The following is a 14,801-nucleotide window of genomic DNA, read 5'->3' as shown; positions in this document are numbered from 1 at the left end:
GATGTGACCTTTTGTATCTCACACTGATACTTGTCATATTTGTATCTGCGTCTAAAAGATAAAAAGTTTTCCATGCTAAAACACAGCTCCACCTCCTGCAGTTCTCCCTCTGAACCACTAGATGTCTCTGTTATCTAAATGAAGACGTGCAGCACAGCAACCACAGCAGGGCTCAGATCACACGTGTCCTGTTATTATGTATAAAAGCATGAAACAGGTGAGACAGGTGGGATCAATATTAATGTTGTGGAAATATATGAAAAAGCAACAGAAGAGTGAAAACATTTCGTGTTTCTAGAAAGATCTTTCAGCTCACAGCTGCTCACAGACTGTATTTACAAGTGACAAACTGCAACTCTACAGTACATCTACAGTATATATCAAATATATTCTGTATTCAAATCTATTGAGTGATGTTTGAAAGTCTTTCCAGGTGAGTTTGATCCAGGAGGGTCTGAAGCCAGAGTCAGACAGAGACTGTGCAGAGACTGTAGAAGGACAGAGCAGCAGCAGAGCAGTCCAGATACACTGATGATCCTCTGTCAGATCCAGAGGGACACACAGGGATGATGCTGGACTCTACATTGTGTCTGACAGTGGAGCTGTTCTCAGAGCAGTTCACTCTGCAGCACTGACAGTCATCTGCACTTCTTCTCATTCCTCTGTCAGTCACTGCTGGATGAAGCTCTCCTCTCCACCTCCCAGTAACATGGCCCAGTCAGAGCGTCTCTACACACAAGCTGCTGCTGCTTCAACCTCTCTGGATCATCAGGACACAGCTCCTCCTCTCTCAGCACACACACCGTCCTGTTTACCATCACCAGCTCCACCTGCAGAGAGAAGAAGGAAGAGAAGAGGAGATAAACGAGTGTTTCCAGAGACTCTTCATCAGCTGTCAGTCAGTGATGCAGCACATCCAGTATAAAGAGCAGCAGGGACTTCAGTGCTGGGACTGTACTAGGACTCATTGTTGCTTCACTTTTACTAATCATTGGATTTTTATTGAAGTTGATGAAGATGTTTTTCCCTCCTAGTTTGAGTTTGGACTTTCATTCATTAGTAGAACCTTGGTGTGTCCACTCTGAGCTCTGTAGGAACCCCAACAACAAGCCCAACAATCCAGATGGACGGTTCCAGCTGTTAACTGGAGGAATTCCATCCAAACATCTGCTCTCACTAAATTCTTCCTCACCTACAGACTGTGTTCTTCACTGCTTTAAACTTGGAAATGAATGCAGTCGTTGGTCTGCGTGCTGCTTTGTTCAGAGAGCTGATTGGCTGTTGACAGTGTTTGATCAGAGCGTGTCAGCCGTTACTATGGTGACCATAAAGGTCAGAAACAGGAAGTGTTTGTGTCCAATCCTGAAGCCTGTCACCATTCTCCTCTCACAGCTTCACTGAGAAGATGCAGCTTTACAGGAAACACTGGATCTTTGTTTCATACTGACTGTGTTTAGTACAATACTGCTGACAGCACCACCCACTCACTCCATCACTCTACTAACCACAGAGTCTCCAGTCTGTAGTCTGGACTCTGCTGAAGATCAGACAGCTGCTTCACATCTGGATCCTTCAGGTTGTTTCTCCACAGGATCAGCTCTCTCAGATGGGAGGGGTTGGACTTCAGTGCTGCTGCCAGATAATCACAGCTGATCTTTGACAAACCACAGTATCTCAATCTGTGTAAAGAATGAAAGATGTAAGTTTATTAGACAAAGTGTGAGCTTGAAATCATTCAGTGTTTCATCATCTGTTCAGAGCTGAAGAAGGTTCAGAATGTAGAAGTTTAGAAAATGGAAACTCCAAACAGCTGAAGCCAACAGGAAGCAGCTTCAAACAGGAAACTGTGCAGAGTTTCAGACTATATGTCCTGATGCAGCCAGTTGGATTTTGGAGATTTGAATCTCTGTTCTGTGACTAAGTCCTTGAATCATTTCTTCCAGTTGGTCCAACAAGACAGACTAAGTATTGGACATGTGTTGTGGCTCCATTAGGGGAGCTTCTAAATGTGATGTGATGGCCCCTCTGGGTCTGTCAGGTCACAGGACTGAAGAGAGCTCAAACTGGGCACACAGTTGTTCCAGTCTGGACCAAAGACTCTATACTGGGACTGAGGGACTGCTTTGACTGCACCAACTGGGACTTTTTAAAGGCTCATGTTCTCACTTAGATCATTGATTTCTACTGAGATTTCTTTCTGGGAAAAATGGGGATTACTTTGAAAACAGGAAGTATTTTCCCCAATAAGCAGCCCTGGATTAGTAAATCACTCCAACATGTTCTCAGGCAGAAGAAGCTGTCTTGTTATGAGGGAGAGAAGAAAAAGATTGAGGCACAGAAACTTGTTGAAAGAGAGCTAAAGCAGCTAAAATAAGGTGTAAAAGTGAATCAGAGGATGAGCTGAATGAAGGACACTCAAGGCTGGCTTGGAAAGGAATGAAGTCCATGTTGGGGATGATGGAGATTTGGATGTTGGACTGTGTTTTGGATGATGTGTGTATGTTTGTGTTGGACTGCTGTCTGTAAAGCAAACGCACATTTTGCTTTGGATTTCCGTCTCAGACAGACTTTAAGGTGGAATGAAGAGTTGGAGAGTTTCACAGTGAATTATCCAGTGGAGGATTTTTATTCTTCTTTGAAGGTTTGAAATGTGAACATTGTTCTGCTGCAGTCAATGGACTAAACCAGAGAAGAAGAAAACAGACTTTACCATGAAGATCCTCAGTGTGGATCAGTATAATATCAGCCTGATGTCTGCAGTTTAGTATCAGCACAACTTTCACATCATATTCATCTCAGCACAACTAAAACATGCTGACTGACCTCAGAGTTTCAAGTCCACATCCCGGACTCTCCAGGAAACCACACAGATGCTTCACTCCTGAATCCTGCAGCTTGTTGTAGCTCAGGTCCAGCTCTCTCAGATGGGAGGGGTTGGACTTCAGTGCTGCTGCCAGATAATCACAGCTGATCTCTGACAAACCACAGTCGATCAATCTGTATAAAGAATGAAAGATGTAAGTTTATTAGACAAAGTGTGAGCTTGAAATCATTCAGTGTTTCATCATCTGTTCAGAGCTGAAGAAGGTTCAGAATGTAGAAGTTTAGAAAATGGAAACTCCAAACAGCTGAAGCCAACAGGAAGCAGCTTCAAACAAACACAACAAGAGAAAAAACTCTGAATGTTTCACATTAAAGTCGTACATTTATCATAAAAACAGGACAAAGACTTGAAAAAGTCGTGTTTTTCCTTCCAGGAACCACAAGGCTTCACTTTTAAAGGTGAAGTGTGAAAGAAATGGACATATTTGAAGTCCAACACCTTTTTCCAGTCACATTATTAAAGCAGACAAACTACAAGCTCATTTTCATTCCAACAAGTCATCTTCTGACCTGGACTAACAACACTGGTCTCTATGTGCAGCTGGCTGTGAGACCAGTGCTCAGGGAGCGTCTACAAAGTGCAACACTGAAAGAACATCACACACTCATTTGCTTCCATCATCCAACCTGAAGAGGAAACAGAGACGCCTCCCCTTCAAAGTAAAAGCTGCTCCTTTTGGACACAGTATCAAAGAAAGTCTACAGTACAACATAGAAAAGACAGAACAAAGTTTTGCTTGTTTTTAAATTGTGCAGAAATGAAACTACACTAAGCTCAATTATGTGACAGACATTTCATCCCATGTCAGTTTGGCCTCATCCTGGGCCGGATTATCCAGCACACACTCTGACCACAGGCCCAGGGGCCACGCACAGCTGGCTCCATCCAAGAGACAGGAAACAAACCAACACAATAATAAAAAGCACCATGTGATCTTCTTACATCTTCAAGACAAACATAGTAAAAACATGAGCATATTTGTTTCCTGATAAAATGATGTGACAGGTAGAACAGAGTAAAGTGGTGGTGTTACAGCCTTTCTCCCCTCTGCTGCCGAGGCTGTTAGTCTCTCCCACACTCAGCTACAGGACTTCCAAATGAATGAAAGCAGCAGAAGTGGCTTTACAAATGAAAGAGGAAGAGGAGAAGAAGAGGAGAGGGAGGCCACCCTGACCATCACTCCAGCTGAAAACATCACACTTCCATTAAAGTTGGTGAGAAAATGTTGAGCAGGATGAGCTGCTGGCTAATCTGGAGGCTGTAGCAGCAGCTCACAGTCACAGTGGATTTCCACTCATGAAAAAGCTCTGGCTGCTTCATTTCTCATCTCATATCAGAGACTTTAATGCTTCACTGAAGCTGTACTGTGATGCTTCCATATCCCAGTGAGGCCTCCATAATGATTTCAGCTGTTCTGTACACACACTGTGTGCCCTGTATGGCTCAAAGTCTCTGCAGCCTGTTTTTATCTGCTATCATCAGATCTTCATCATCCTCATTCACATCCCTCACACACTCTACAGCCTCATCAGCACTGATTTCATCTTCACTGACTGATGGAGCACAACATGAACCTGTGGAGGCTGAAACACTGTCCTGTCAAACATCTCCCCGTCACCACTCCACTTCTGTCAGCCTTTAAATGAACCCTGCTCAAGTCTGTCACTTCTGTTTGGAGCCAAAAGGAAAAACTGTTGTTCAGTCATTTGGAAAGACAACATTTCTGAAAGCACTCAAACTTCTTCACATTTGTCTTCAGACACATCCTGAACATTTAGGAACTAAAGGAAGTTTCAAACATCAATCAAAGACCTGAAATATAGAAAAACTACAACAGCCGCAGTCAGTGAACTCACCTCAGAGTCTCCAGTCGACAGTTTGGACTCTCCAGTCCAGCACACAGAAGCTTCACACCTGAATCCTGCAGGTTGAGATTGTAACTCATGTCCAGCTCTGTCAGATGGGAGGGGTTGGACTTCAGAGCTGAGGCCACAACTTCACAGTGAGACTCTGAGAGTCCACACCGAGTCAGACTGTGATGATAGAAAATATAAAATGTGTTATTATAAAAGGAGAAAATCTGCATTATAAACACAGACTGAATGTATATGAAGACAAAACAGAGTGAGGTCATAATCTGATGAATCTGCTCTTCACATCTGTGCTTCAGCTCCTCTTACTGTATTTGACATGACACAACGATTGAGTCTCTCTCAGACCTGCAGAATTTTAATGAGAATCTTTGTTTGGCTTTAATCTGCAGATGAAGGAGGAAGATGGTGTCACATTTAGGCTTCCATAATGTCCACAGTCTGTCACTGAGATCTGATCCAGAGTCAGAGTGAAGACACACATTTGGACTGTTTCCTGTTTTGACTCCAGAACATTTTGAATGAGTTCAGCTCAGTGAAGAGTTCCAGCTGGAAAGATGATCTCTGTTTGCTACCTGCTGTCAGGTACGACTGTTCACGTCCACACGCAGGAAAAACCTGCTGACTGTTACCAAACGGAGCAGAAATCTCATCACTGGACAATAATGATGAATGAACTCAGAGCTGCTGATATCAGATCTGATTTCAGGGGAACTAAACACAGAAATGATTGGCTCATTTGAGCTTTCTGAGCCATTATCTCCTGGTGTGTCGCTAGTTGGCAGAAAATGATTTGTATTCCTGTTCAGGGCTTCAGTGTTTATGAGTCCAGATCCAGGTGACAGCAAGTCAAAATGATGTTACCTGTCTGTGTCCAGCAGCAGCCTGTATTCACTTTGAATATTGTTATAACCTGACATGGATCAGTTTGTCTTTGATTGGTTTGTAAATGTCACTGTTTCCATTGGACCTGAGTGACGGTACAAAGACAGAGAGGGAGAGAAAGGAGAGAGAGGATGGAGACAGCAAAGAGAGAGCAAACACAAACAGGTGAGAGTGGACAGGTGACCAAGGTCAGCAACCAATCAGAGAGCTTCTGTTTGACCCACAGTCACTGATGATGACTGCACATAACCAAGCAATGTGTTACTCTGATATCAAATATGGATCCTGCTCTTATAATAATGATCATCAGATGATGTCATTGTGTTATTTTGTAGCTGAATACGATGTTTGTGTGATTATCAGTGAAAGAAGCAGTGAGGAGGATGGAGAGAGAGAGAGGACAGAGGGTGAAGTTAGAAACACTAAAAGGATTTTTCATGGATTTCATGGATGATTTGAGTGATTTCCAGCAGGACACTTAAACATGTCAGTGGACGTCCTAAAGAACATATTCACTGATATGAAACGTGTCATTGAACAGGATTAATATCAGTGGAAACATGGTGGAAACAGCTGTGACTGCATGGATGTGACACACTTCAAATCTGTTCTCCCATCTTGGATTTGGGATCCATGGAGCTGCTGCTGAGTCTGTACAATAAAGGAATGGTGTGGAAGGTTGCAGCGTATGGACACAAACACTTTGTGGTTACAATCTGATTTTATTTTCAACATTAAACTACTAACCTACACTGATCAATGATGTTAATGATCACATCTGGACTCACCCAGCCGTTCTGCAGGTCCTCACAGCTGGAATCAGTCTCTGTCGTCCCCGCTCTGATGTGTTGTACTTCTGCAGTTCCAACTCATCCAGAACCTCCTCTGACATCTGCAGCATGAAGGCCAGAGCTGAGCACTGGATCTCAGAGAGTTTCTTCTCTGACTTCAGGAACTCTTGGATCTCCTGAAATAATGAGAGGTGGTTCATCTCCATCAGACAGTGGAAGATGTTGATGCTTCTGTCAGGAGAGATTTCATCACTGTTGATCTTCTTCAGGTTGTTGATGACTCTCTGGATGGTTCCTGGACTGATCTCTGTCTGACCCAGCAGACCTACTAAGAGTCTCTGGTTGGACTCCAGACAGAGGCCATGAAGGAAGCGAACAAACAGGTCCAGGTGGCCATTTTTACTCTGGAGAGATTTCTCCATGGCTCGTTTAAGGAAATCATCCAGAGAGGACTCGTTGTATTTTTGTCCCAAGAAGTTCTTCAGCACCTTTGTCTTCCTGTTGGTGTGACAGTGGAACATGTAGACAGCAGCCAGAAACTCCTGAATGCTCAGATGAACAAAGCAGTAGACTGGTTTCTGGAAGATCACACACTCTCTTTTGAAGATCTCTGTACAAACTCCTGAGTACACCGAGGCCTCTGTCACATCCAGACCACACTGCTGCAGGTCTTCTTGGTAGAACATGATGTTTCCTTTCTCCAGATGTTCAAACGCCAGCCTCCCCAGCTTCAGAAGAACTTTCCTGTCAGCCTCCGTCAGCTCCTGTGAACTCGTCTCGTGTCCCTCATGGTACTTGTTCTTCTTCCTCTTTGTCTGAACCAGCAGGAAGTGTGAGTACATGTCAGTCAGGGTCTTGGGCAGCTCTCCTCTCTGCTCTGTAGTCAACATGTGCTCCAGAACTGTAGCAGTGATCCAGCAGAAGACTGGGATACTACACATGATGTGGAGGCTCCTGGATGTCTTCATGTGGGAGATGATTCTGCTGAACAGCTCTTCATCACTGAATCTCCTCCTGAAGTACTCCTCCTTCTGGGTGTCAGTGAAGCCTCGTACTTCTGTTAGCCTGTCAACACATGTAGGAGGGATCTGATTGGCTGCTGTGGGTCGGGAAGTTATCCAGACGAGAGCCGAGGGAAGCAGATTCCCCTGGATGAGGTTTGTCAGCAGCTGGCTGACTGATGACTTCTGTGTGACATCAGACAGCAGCTTCCTGTTGGTGAAATCCAATGAAAGTCTGCTTTCATCCAGGCCGTCAAAGATGAACAAAAGCTGAGAGACAGCCAGTTTCTCTGCTGTGACCTTCTGTAATGTTGGATGGAAAACATGGAGCAGCTGCAGAAGACTGTACTGCTCATCTCTGATCAGGTTCAGCTCCCTGAATGAAAGCAGAACCACCACACTGACATGTTGGTTCTCCAAGCCCTCTGCCCAGTCCAGAGTGAACTTCTGCACTGAGAAGGTTTTTCCAACACCAGCCACGCCGTTGGTCAGAACCACTCTGATGGGTCTCTGTTGGTCAGGTAAGGCTTTAAAGATGTCCTGGCACCTGATTGGAGCGTCATGGAGGGCGTCCATCTTGGAAGCTGTCTCCAGCTGCCTCACCTCATGTTGGGTATGAACCTCTTCACTCTGTCCCTCTGTGATGTAGAGCTCAGTGTAGATCCTGTTGAGGAGGGTTCTACTTCCTGTTTCATCACTTCCTTCAGTCACACGTTCACATCTCCTCCTCAGACTGATCTTATGTTCATCTAAAACCTCCTGCAGATCAACATCTGCTGAAAGAAAGAAAAACAATGAGACTAAAGAGAAAGAAAACTCTTCAATGTCTGAACAACACAAGAAGTCCAGTTTTCAGAAATGAGTCCATCAGCAGACAGATGTTCAGTCTTACTTTGTACACAGCTGCTCTGACTGGCTGTCTGCAGTCCAGCTCTGCTTCTGGATCTTTCTCCACACTGTGCAGAAGCTCTGATGGTGACACAGAAAAGTCAAAGTGGAGATACTTCTGTCCACCTTTGATTAGACTCATTATACAAAGGAAAACAAAGTTTGAACACAGTCATGTTTCCAGTTCACTGACTTGCATTTATTCCATGGACACTCACTCTAACCTGAAGCACAGCTGATGTTCAAGGGGAAATATAACAGAAACTCTTTCAGTGTTATTCATTAATAAATTAACAGATAAACTGTGAAGAAGAAAACAACTGAGATTTAAAGGAGAGAGTGAGAAACTTGATCATCCATCCTCATAATACATGTTTATCAGTATCTGCTGTGACCATACTGCAGTAATAACTACAAGTCTACATTTCTGTGACTGTTGATCAATCACAGCAGGAATCTGAGCTCATCTCTGCACACAGAGCAGCTTCAGCTCTGGGATAAACTGCTCGCTTCACGTCCTTCTCAGCTCACAGACACTCATCCTGATATTTTCCTTTAACATTTGATGGTATAATTCATCTGAGTTTACACTTTATCTGCATGAATACAGAAAAACAGACCCAAACACCAGAAACCATCAGTTTCACCATGTAGAATATATTGTTGTTTCCTTGCTTTTAATTCAGAGAAAAACTCTGATTTGGATTTTCTCTGTTCTCTTTGCCACAGCCCATCCCAGCAGCAGCTGAAGCAGCTGACTGTCACAACACTGAATAACACTTTAAGAGGAATTTCAGAGGTCAGTAAAGCTCCAGTTTCAACATCAGTTAATTAATCATAGTTCATCATAAATGTGAACCTGGCTGTCACACATGTTAATGTTAGCCATTTAAATATTAGCAGTTAGCTGAGGCCACAAGAAGAAGAGGCCCTAGAAGAACAATGGATGATAAGATTAGATTTTCAAGACTAGGCAGAGACGTGTTTTCCTTTACTCTCTCTTACAGAGGAGGGAGCAGATACCAGACGAGGTCACGGAGGTACGGGGAGGATTCGCAGCAGACAGCAAGACTGCCACGTCCATGCGAGAGAGCGATGGCTACGATAATCTCTGTTTTTGTCTCCCTATATAATGTTGTACAGCCCATGTGAGGGTTAACACAAACATCAGTCCTTCTACTTCAGTATGTTTGACACTTTGTTTATGTCTAAATTAACTTTACTGTTAACGAGTTTTCATGTTTCTGTAATCCACCAGTGTGCTCATGCTTTTTTAAGTGAAAACATATTTTTAATGATCAAATATAATTATGTTTGTTATTTGTGGATTTTAAATGTCCTTGACAGAGACAGATGATGATCATTATCCTGCACTGTGCTCTCAGGTTTGGTCGAGCTAGCACAAAGAATGGCTATGTTGAACTTCCTCCTGGGATCTACACTAAGAAGTGAGTCCAACATTAGCAGGGTCTCTTTCCTTTATCTGGATTCACTTTAGCATTCACAGTCACGTGAAGCTTGTTATTAACTCGATAAGTCAACCCAGGGTTTCAGCTGAGCGCTCACATGAAACACATGGTGTTGGCAGCATCTGATCAATCATATTCATGGAGACGTGTATCAGCAACAGAGCAGCTGAGTTTGCAGAAGGAAGTCAAACTAAACCACTGGAACAATATGAGGAGATTACACACATAATAAAATACTAGCAGTAACACAGCTGCTGCAGACAAATCAGTCGTGTGATCGTGTGTGAGAGGAGAAGGACTGTGTTGGGGGAAACCTCTGTAAAAAACCCAGGAGAAATAAAGACACAATGAGACAAAGTTACTTTCTTTATCAAACGTGTACACGGGTGAGCTGCTGAGAACAACTCACGTCGTGAACAGAGGCTTGGCACTTTTTATAGGAAAGACAGTGAGAACAGGATAAGAAAATAATAAACAGATAAAATAAACAACTCCATATGTGGCGCTAGTCTCGTCAGCAGAGAGCTGGGAGAAAGCTGTGAGAGATAAAACAATCTAAAACAATATGTCCTTGCTGGGAAAATCTGAAAGACACTTCTAAACTACTTATCTTGAACACAGCTTGTACATTTAAAAGAAGGTAAAGTTACATAGAATCATTTTTCCTTTTAACACCAAAGGAGTTTGGTGTTAAAAGCTCTGTATGAATGTGGGAGACTTTGAAGGGCTTTAAAAAGGCCAATATAAAATAAAAGGCAGCAAAATTGCTGACTGTGAAAGTCACCAGACTTATCAGACCTCTGTGATTAAGACCTGTAAGAACACCTATTTGTACTTGTTGGCATTATATCAAACACACACGTATATTAAGCCTTTGTTTGAACTCTGGTTGAATTTGTTACTTTCAGACTGTGAAACATCACAGAGGCTGCAGCTGCAGATCTTTTATTCACCTGGAAATTTACTTTAAATGTTAGATGGAAAATGTATTGCTCAGTTTAACCAAAGTAAGAACAAGAATCCATAAACCTTCATAAAGACAAACATCTCCCAGAACATTGAGCTGCTGAAGTGTCACTGAAGGGAAAAACTATTTGTCCTCCTCCATCCAGCAACACCTGAAACACCTGAGTGGAAGCTCCTCCCTACACTGTGTTTGAAGCAAAGCACAAAGGAGACACCTGCTGGAGCAGCTGGAGTCCTACAGACACTCAGCCTCTTCACTACACAAACACCTCCTACAACATCCACTCTTTCCACTCTGACTGCTGTGTTTGTGGAAACACTCCAACACACACCGCTTCACATACCAACATAGAAATGTGTGAAAAAGAGCTGAGCTGATATTAAACATGATGATTTATTCAGAAATACAGAGTCAGGAACAACATCTAGACACACATTACCTCTCAGCAGCAGAAGAACAGCCTTTAAAGTAAACACCAGCATCCTTCGACACGTTGCTCTTTAAGGAAACACAGCTGGGTTCAGGTCCAGGAGATTCTGGCCTCTTATTGATCCTAAAAGAAAAACAATAAATGTAACAGCTTCATGAGACAGGAAGGAAAAACTGGAAATATTAAATTAAAGACATGATGAACAATCTCATAAAAATAATGTACTTACTCTTTGTCACATAACAGTCTTTTGTTAAAGTTTACAATAACACCCTTGCTTAGTCTTTGCTCTGTACTGCAGTACTTGCATTGGTTTCACTGGACAAGTCTGCATGTGAATCTACAACTGATCTGACATTGTGGCACAAACACAGTAAACAAACTCTACGAGCACCTTGTTTCATGTGCAGTGGCTTTCTTCTCATTCTGTTACTGAACACTGTATGAAAAGCCTCTCACTGCCAGCATCCTTCCAGCCCCACGACAACAAGACCAACTCACATCTTCACAACACCAAGAATTTTTCCCCTTTTCTTTGGAGAAACTGAGAAGCCAATAGGATTGTAGCTCAAACTTGCCCACAGTCCTGCTTCATCACTGCTCACTCCTACCTGTGTTGGCGCTCAGTGGACAGTCATAGCCTGCTGCTAGCATGAATGCTAAACGTACTGCTGTGGATGATCAGCAGAAAAAGATGTTGTCAGTTTGACTGTTTGCTGTATTTAAAGTGTTTTTCTCAGTTCGTCTGTATTCAAAGTGCATTCGGGGCTTTAGCTGACAGCTCTTTGTGCTAACAAACTAAACTCTCTTAGTTTAAGCCAGCAGACTTTACCAAACACAAAGCCTGCTGCTGCCTCCATGGGTTAGCTTGTGTGACTGGTGTTTACACCAATGAAATCTAAATCACACTAATGTGTCCTCCAAGGTGTTTGGTGGGAGCACTGAGTGAAACATAAGAGCTCTGGTAAAATAACAAACAGGGCTGTGAGAGCAACTGAAGTGATAAAAATACTGTTTAAAGATAAAAAACACTTTGATGTTCTCTCCTCACCTAACAAAGTCCAAACCCTGTGAACTATTTTAGCTTTAATAACTGTGGATTCAGGTATCCTGAACCCATCTTTGGACATTTGTAATTAAATATTTTAAAACTCCATCAAAGACTCCTGATGTGGCTGTTTGGAGAAGGAAAAGAGGGACAAAGTGGAGCGTCGAGCTGAGGCTTCATTCACTGCAAACCTACAGTTATGTTTTCTTATTTCTGCTGTTTGCATGTTCACAGCTGAAATAAAGCTGCCTCTTTGACTTCATCCTGTTGTGTTTGGGTCCAATCCTGCCTGCCACACAGCGCTACAGGACAAAGTCTAAGATTTTTATCTTTTTATTGAATCTTTGGTCATATTTATCCAGGAAAACACAAACATGTAAAGGAGTCATCACAGTTCTCTGACCTCGTTGGTTCAGCACTGAAATCTGGAGTGTAAGGTTTGGACCGGTCACTCCTCATAGACGGACAGCTGGATCCTGCAGACTGTGACCTCTGACCTCTGCAGACACAAAAATGTTTTATTCAATGATCAATTCTCTGATAAAGTGATTGAAGCAGCTGTGATCACACAGACTGCAGATAATGCAGCTGTTTCCTGTCAGTAACAGTCCTCTTAGATTAGAGTTCAGCTTTTTACAGGAAAACAAATGTCCCTGAATGCAACAGTGAGACACAGTCTGCCTGTGTGGCTGTGATAGCTGCCGTTAGGAGCGCTCATGTGTTTGCAGTTAGACGAGGAGATGTTACCATCATGGACATGTTAACAAATCCTGCAGAATCACGTGGCACAAACACTTTGTGTTCCTGTCATCTGCAAGCAACAGGAAGTTCATTAATAAAGGCGGGATGGAGACGTGACTGTGATGGTTCTCCTTCATCCAGCTGTTACACACATCTGGGCTCACACGACGAGCCTTTGTCTAATACAGCAGCTGCTCTCTGAACACTTTTCTGAAGAGGAGCTGCACAAACCTTTGTTTGCTTTCTAGAGCAGCGTATCAAAGTCAAACTACCCACTGCTAGCAGCTGTTTCTATCATAGTTTAGGATCCAGATGTGTGAGGTCTAAATTTACACCTCTGATTAAAATACATAGTTAAAAACTGCCAATTGAGTCCAAATGTGTCTTAAACCAGATAAACTGACAGTTACAGCTGAGCCTGTGTGTCCTTGGAGACACTGCTCTGCTACAGAGATGCATTTTAGAAACCAGGAAACATCAAAATCATTGAAATCTGTCACGGTTGGACCCAGTATTTTGAGTTTATGTTTTGGTTTAATTTTACATCATGGATTGTTTTCTGTTTATGTACAATTTGGTGATATTAGCCCTGATTATTGGAGGAACTTGTACATGAAGCAGATTTCTGAGACTTCAGATTTGAAGGTTGTTGTCATATAATCTAAATGATGGCAGATTAACGTTCCCTACCTCTGTCCTACAACCACAGGACTCCTTTGCATTCGACTGATAGAAATTTCAAGCTCAGTGTTAATGAAGATTTCAAAGGCCTTAGTGCAGGGGTAGGGAACATCTAAAACCTGCAGGGACACCGGCCCTCGAGGCCTGGAGTTCTGTTTTCTTGTTCTCTTGTGGTTGTGATGATTATTATTAGAGTTCCATGTTTCTGTTATCCATGTTTTAGAAGTTGTGGTTTCATGTATAGTTTAGTTCCATGTGTCGTGTTCTGTTAGTGTGTCTCTTGTTCTGTCACCGTTTCCCCTAGTTTAGTTAACCTCTGTTCAGTTTCCTGTTTTACTTTGAAAGTCTGTGTACTATGTTAATGTGTTGAGTTTTGTCTCGTCATGTCTGATGAGTCCCTGCTGTGCTCTCCTCCTGTTTCACATTCCCCAATCACCTAAGTATGTATTTAAGCCTGTGTTTTGCCCTGCCAGTTGTCGTGTCGTACCCTCAGATTATGCCTGTGTGTTCTTGGTCTCAGTGTTCCGTCCTCACTTCATGTTTGTTTTCCTGCCAGCAATAAAGCTGAGGTCTTTTGAGTTTCAAGTTAGTGTCCGAGTCCTGCATTTGGATCATCATCTCTGCCTGCCCGCACACAGAGCCCTGACAAAATCAGAGAGTCCTTGTTACTAACAGCTCACCTCTCTGCAGTGGACCCAGGCTGGGATTTAAAATCAATGCCTCGATGATTGGACCAGTCACTCTTTAGGACACAGAGCTGGATGGTTTCTGATTGACGCTAAAAGTGTCATGGTCCTGGGCCATGTTGGCCCAGTATTATTAGTTTTATGTATCTTTGTATTTCAGTTCCCTGTTTAGGCTCTGTTTCCTGAGTTGCCCTGTTGTGGTGTTCCCTGAGTGCGTTCCCTTTGTGACTCTCACCCCCTGTGTGCCCCTCTGTGTATCTGTGAGCCTTCGTCTCTCCTTATGTTTTATTCCATGTTTCCCCTGCCCGTTATGTCTGTGTTTTTCCCCGTGCTCTCTCTCCTCCTGTCTGAACCTCTGTACTTCCTGTTTGACTCTGCCCGTCTCCCGTCAGTGTCTCGTTATGGTTATCTGTGTCAGCTGTGTTCCCCGTGTGTTCCCACTTTCCTCGTTAACCCTCT

At 43.1% G+C, this 14,801-nt stretch overlaps 1 protein-coding gene across 1 annotated transcript; it reads right to left on the bottom strand.

Annotated features, from left to right (window-relative positions):
• Positions 1 to 221: 221 nt before the first annotated feature.
• Positions 222 to 11,840, bottom strand: LOC145422908 (protein NLRC3-like). The gene is made up of 6 exons (XM_080294887.1): positions 11,798 to 11,840; positions 6,429 to 8,208; positions 4,741 to 4,917; positions 2,824 to 2,997; positions 1,506 to 1,679; positions 222 to 830 (listed from the first exon to the last, which is right to left on the bottom strand). Exons 1-6 carry the CDS (start codon positions 11,838 to 11,840, stop codon positions 818 to 820), a joined length of 2,361 nt encoding a protein of 786 aa, XP_080151013.1. The 3' UTR covers positions 222 to 817.
• Between the last annotated feature and the right edge of the window lie 2,961 nt (positions 11,841 to 14,801).

This window comes from Astatotilapia calliptera, chromosome 3, assembly GCF_964374335.1.
Source record: "Astatotilapia calliptera chromosome 3, fAstCal68.1, whole genome shotgun sequence".
Classification (NCBI taxonomy): domain Eukaryota; kingdom Metazoa; phylum Chordata; class Actinopteri; order Cichliformes; family Cichlidae; genus Astatotilapia; species Astatotilapia calliptera.
This window is presented reverse-complemented; position numbering and strand designations above follow the sequence as displayed.

Coding starts and splice junctions, on each gene's coding strand:
- LOC145422908 (XM_080294887.1), bottom strand. CDS start 11,840: ATGCTAGCAGCAGGCTATGACTGTCCACTGAGCGCCAACACAG. Junction 2,998..4,740: donor TGTCGACTGGAGACTCTGAG/GTGAGTTCACTG, acceptor TTCTTTATACAG/ATTGATCGACTGTGGTTTGT. Junction 1,680..2,823: donor TGTGGACTTGAAACTCTGAG/GTCAGTCAGCAT, acceptor TTCTTTACACAG/ATTGAGATACTGTGGTTTGT.